Here is a 3805-nt window from a genome sequence, read left to right as displayed (position 1 = left end):
AAACTCTTGCCCGGCTAACCTGTCTAGCATTTGATCTATGAAGGGAATAGGATAGTGATCCTTTCTGGTTGCCTCATTCAGCTTGCGATAATCCATGCAGATTCTCCATCCAGTGATTGTTCAAGTAGGAATGAGCTCATTCTTGTCATTTGTCACAACTTTCATCCCTCCTTTCTTCGGGATGCATTGCACCGGGCTCACCCACTTATTGTCCAAAATGGGAAAAATAATGCCTGAATCTAACCACTTGATTACCTCTTTCTTGACAACCTCCTTCATTACAGGGTGTAGTCTCCGTTGATGTTGTGCGCTAGGCTTATGATCATCCTCCATGAGTATCTTGTGCATGCACAGCGCAAGGCTAATTCTCTGAATATGAGATATCTGCCGCCCCAATGCTCTTTTGTGGGACTTCAATACTTTGAGACAAATATTAAACTCTTCGGTGGTCAACTCTGCTGCCAATATCACTGGCAAGGTATCCCCCTCACCTAAGAATGCATATTTAAGATAGGCGGGCAGGGGCTTCAATTCCAACATCGGAGGCTCTTGAATTGATAACTTTGGAGTTACTCCCATTGTCCTGTCTAAGTGCTCAAACTCGCCTGCCCGAATATAAATACTCGCCATATCCAGAGTCTGCACCATCTCAAACGCCGCCGTGTCACCAAAAATATCATCCCCAAGGCTCTCTCCAACGGATCATGAGAAGTGATGAGTGGCCTTCGTGTATCATCATTCAGAACAGTAATGGCAGACAGCTTCTCATAGATTGCAGGCATCTTCAGAGCTTGGTAGACATTGAAGACCTCTACTTTATCATGTACTCGCATGGTAAGCTGCCCAGCAGCTACATCAATAAGTGCTCTCCTTGTGGCCAAGAACGGACGCCCCAAAATAAATGGGACTTCCGAGTTTGGCTCAAAATCTAATATCATGAAGTCAGCAAGAATTATCAACGACCCTACTTGTACCAATACATCTTTAATAATGCCTTCGGGTCTTGCTAATGATCTGTCTGCCAGCTGAAGAACTATAGTGGTTGGGCTGGGCACCCCCAAACCTAGCTTCCGGAAGATAGACGAACGCATCAGATTTATACTTGCACCTAGGTCACAAAGTGCTCGAGCAACAACCTGAGTCCCAACAGAAATATCAATAGTGAAACTTCCGGGATCCTTCAATTTTGTGGGCAGCTTGTTCTGAATACGAGAAGTGCACTCCTCAGTAAGTGCAACCGTTGCATACTCTGTGAAACGACTCTTGTTTGCAACAATATCTTTAATGTACTTAGCATACTTTTGAATACCCTGCAACATATCGACCAAGCGGACGTTCACGTGTACCTGCTTAAGCAAATCAAGAAACTTCAAATAAGTAGCCTCTTCTTTGTGTCTTGCTAGACGTTGAGGGAATGGAGGCGGTGTCTTTGCAACCACGGCTTGTGGCGGCTTTGCCACTGATGCCTCAACAGCCTTCCCTTTTTCACTTGTTTCTGTGGCAATCTTCTCTTTTTCAGCCACTACTCGACCAGCTTTCTTTGAAGTCACTTCCTCTAGTTCTCGCCTATTTCGCAGAGTTACAGCATTGCAAGGCTTGGGATTCACATCTGTGTCACTTGGAAGTCCTCCAGGTGGTCTAGTATTTTGTGCACCAGCTATCTGTCCCATCTGCCTCTCTAAATTCGGTACAGCCAAATCGCGATTCTGATTATCTGCTATCAACTTCTGCTGGTCTATCATCATCTTCTGCATGTCACCCATCATCTTTTTCATCATCTCTTCCATATTGTTTGTGGGAGCTTGAGGAGCAGGTGCTGACTGATAATTCTGCTTCTGATTACCTGAGTTGTCACTCCACCTGAAATTCGGATGGTTCCTCCAATTTGGGTTGTAGGAATTTCCTTACTGATTGTTGTTTCCTTGCCCCTTGCCTGCATTACCCACAAAGTATATGGATGCGGGATTTGCAGGGCATTCATCACTATTGTGACCCTCTCCACAGACATCACAAAAGGCTATGGTTTGCTGTACTGCATGCACCTGTGGTGGCGCTTGTGACGCAGCTAACTTCCTGAGTTCGGTGCGCATGGCATCAATCTGTGCTGATAATGTTGTAAAATTGTCTACTTCAAAGACGCCCGGTGCTTTCCTAGCTGAACTGCTAGCTGCATCATCCTGCCAGTCTGGAGTGCTCTGAGTAAACCTGTTCAATAATGTGAATAGTTCTTCATAGCTCAGATCAAGAGCCTGCCCTCCTGCAGCAGTGTCTACTGACTACTTATGTTGGGCATCCAAACTCTCAATAAATGTGTGTGCAAGAACTTCATTCGTCTGATGATGGTGAGGACAATCTCTAAGAAGACCCTTCAACCTCTCCCAGGCTTGATACAAATTTTCTCTATTTTTCTGCCTCAATGACATGATCTCCCTTCGGAGGCGAGTGGTCTTTGCTGGTGGAAAGAACCTTGTCAAGAATTTAGTCGCTAAATCATCCCACGTAGTGATAGAATTGGCGGGCTCTGCTAATAACCAGTTACTTGCATTCCCCAATAGAGAGAAGGGGAACAGTGTCAGTCGCACATATTCTTTAGTGACCCTTCCAGTAGCAAATGTATAAACAATCTGCAGAAAAGTATGGTTGTGACGCTGAGGATCCTCATGTGACATTCCCGTGAATTGCCCACTAGAGTGAAGTAACTGAATCATAGGATGCTTCAGCTCAAAGTGCCCTTCGATGGTGGGCTTCACAATGCTTGAAGTGACATCTGCCACACGAGGCATTACAACCTCTCTCACTTTCGCTGGTTGATTATTAGCCATGACCACAGCTAATTCTGCAACAGCCTGCGTGTTCTGCAATAAATTCAAATCTCTCCTGTGCCGATTGAAATTACGTTCAGGCTCAGGATCGAATTCCTCAAGATTGTTTTGACTCGCAGTCCTTCACATTCGAGTAAAGTACCTGCAATCAAGAAACATCTAAGATCAAGACGTTAACACTTGGATAAAATGAAGCAATAAAATTTATTATGGGAAAAATAATTTATTTCTAAGTCCCCGGCAACGGCGCCAAAAACTTGTTGCGTCTAAATGTACACGCAAGTGTACGTGATCGTACAAGTAATAAAGTGATTAAATAAATCGGATGTCGAACCCACAGAGACTTATGACCAATATTTCACGAAAATAAACTATTGCTTACTATCTATGCAAGTGAAGAATAAAAGTGTTGGTTCTTTTATAACTAAATGCTATAATGTAATTAACTAATAAAGTATCCAGAAATTGTGCTTAGAACGTAATTGAGAATGGCTTTAATCAAGATTTTTAGAAGTATTCTAGGGTCGTGGTTGGTTCACCAATCGTATTTAGTAAGTCAAATGTCACACCTTAGCAACTTTGTTCACAATAGCTAATTAACCGGATTGTTAGTCTCGTAGTATTCTTCCGAACCACTGCTCGCCGATTCAAGATAATTCTCCTCCTATATTCCTATGGTATTGACCTATCAAGAATGCAATAAGAGCACGGTATATAATTGATTGTGGTAACTAAGTATATTCCTATCCTAGTCACAAATCCTAGCCCAAATTTAGGGATGTTCAGATCACAATCTCATTACTTCTTCTCCAAATTAACGTCTTTCCCAAGCACGTATATCAATGAGTAAATAGAACTCAACTGTTGCGCAGACAATCAAGAAATTAAACACAAAAGTAACGAAGCAATTGCATACGAAGAAGCCACAACCCCAGAATTTATGGCTAGGCCACAACCCCAGAATTTAAGTGTTTAGTTACACA

General features: G+C 43.0%; 1 protein-coding gene and 1 non-coding gene across 2 annotated transcripts; one reads left to right on the top strand and one right to left on the bottom strand.

The window, feature by feature from the left end:
- Nucleotides 1–587: 587 nt before the first annotated feature.
- On the bottom strand, nt 588–2981 carry LOC132613012 (uncharacterized). The gene is made up of 4 exons (XM_060327075.1): nt 2965–2981; nt 2281–2877; nt 1909–2205; nt 588–1860 (listed from the first exon to the last, which is right to left on the bottom strand). Exons 1-4 carry the CDS (start codon nt 2979–2981, stop codon nt 588–590), a joined length of 2184 nt encoding a protein of 727 aa, XP_060183058.1.
- On the top strand, nt 2335–2441 carry LOC132616381 (small nucleolar RNA R71). The gene has a single exon (XR_009573165.1). It is a non-coding gene; the product is annotated as a small nucleolar RNA R71 (small nucleolar RNA).
- Nucleotides 2982–3805: the final 824 nt, after the last annotated feature.

The sequence above is a fragment of the Lycium barbarum genome, chromosome 10 (genome assembly GCF_019175385.1).
Source record: "Lycium barbarum isolate Lr01 chromosome 10, ASM1917538v2, whole genome shotgun sequence".
In the NCBI taxonomy this organism is placed as follows: domain Eukaryota; kingdom Viridiplantae; phylum Streptophyta; class Magnoliopsida; order Solanales; family Solanaceae; genus Lycium; species Lycium barbarum.
The sequence above is the reverse complement of the archived record's forward strand: the minus strand, read 5'-3'. Positions and strand labels throughout refer to the sequence as shown.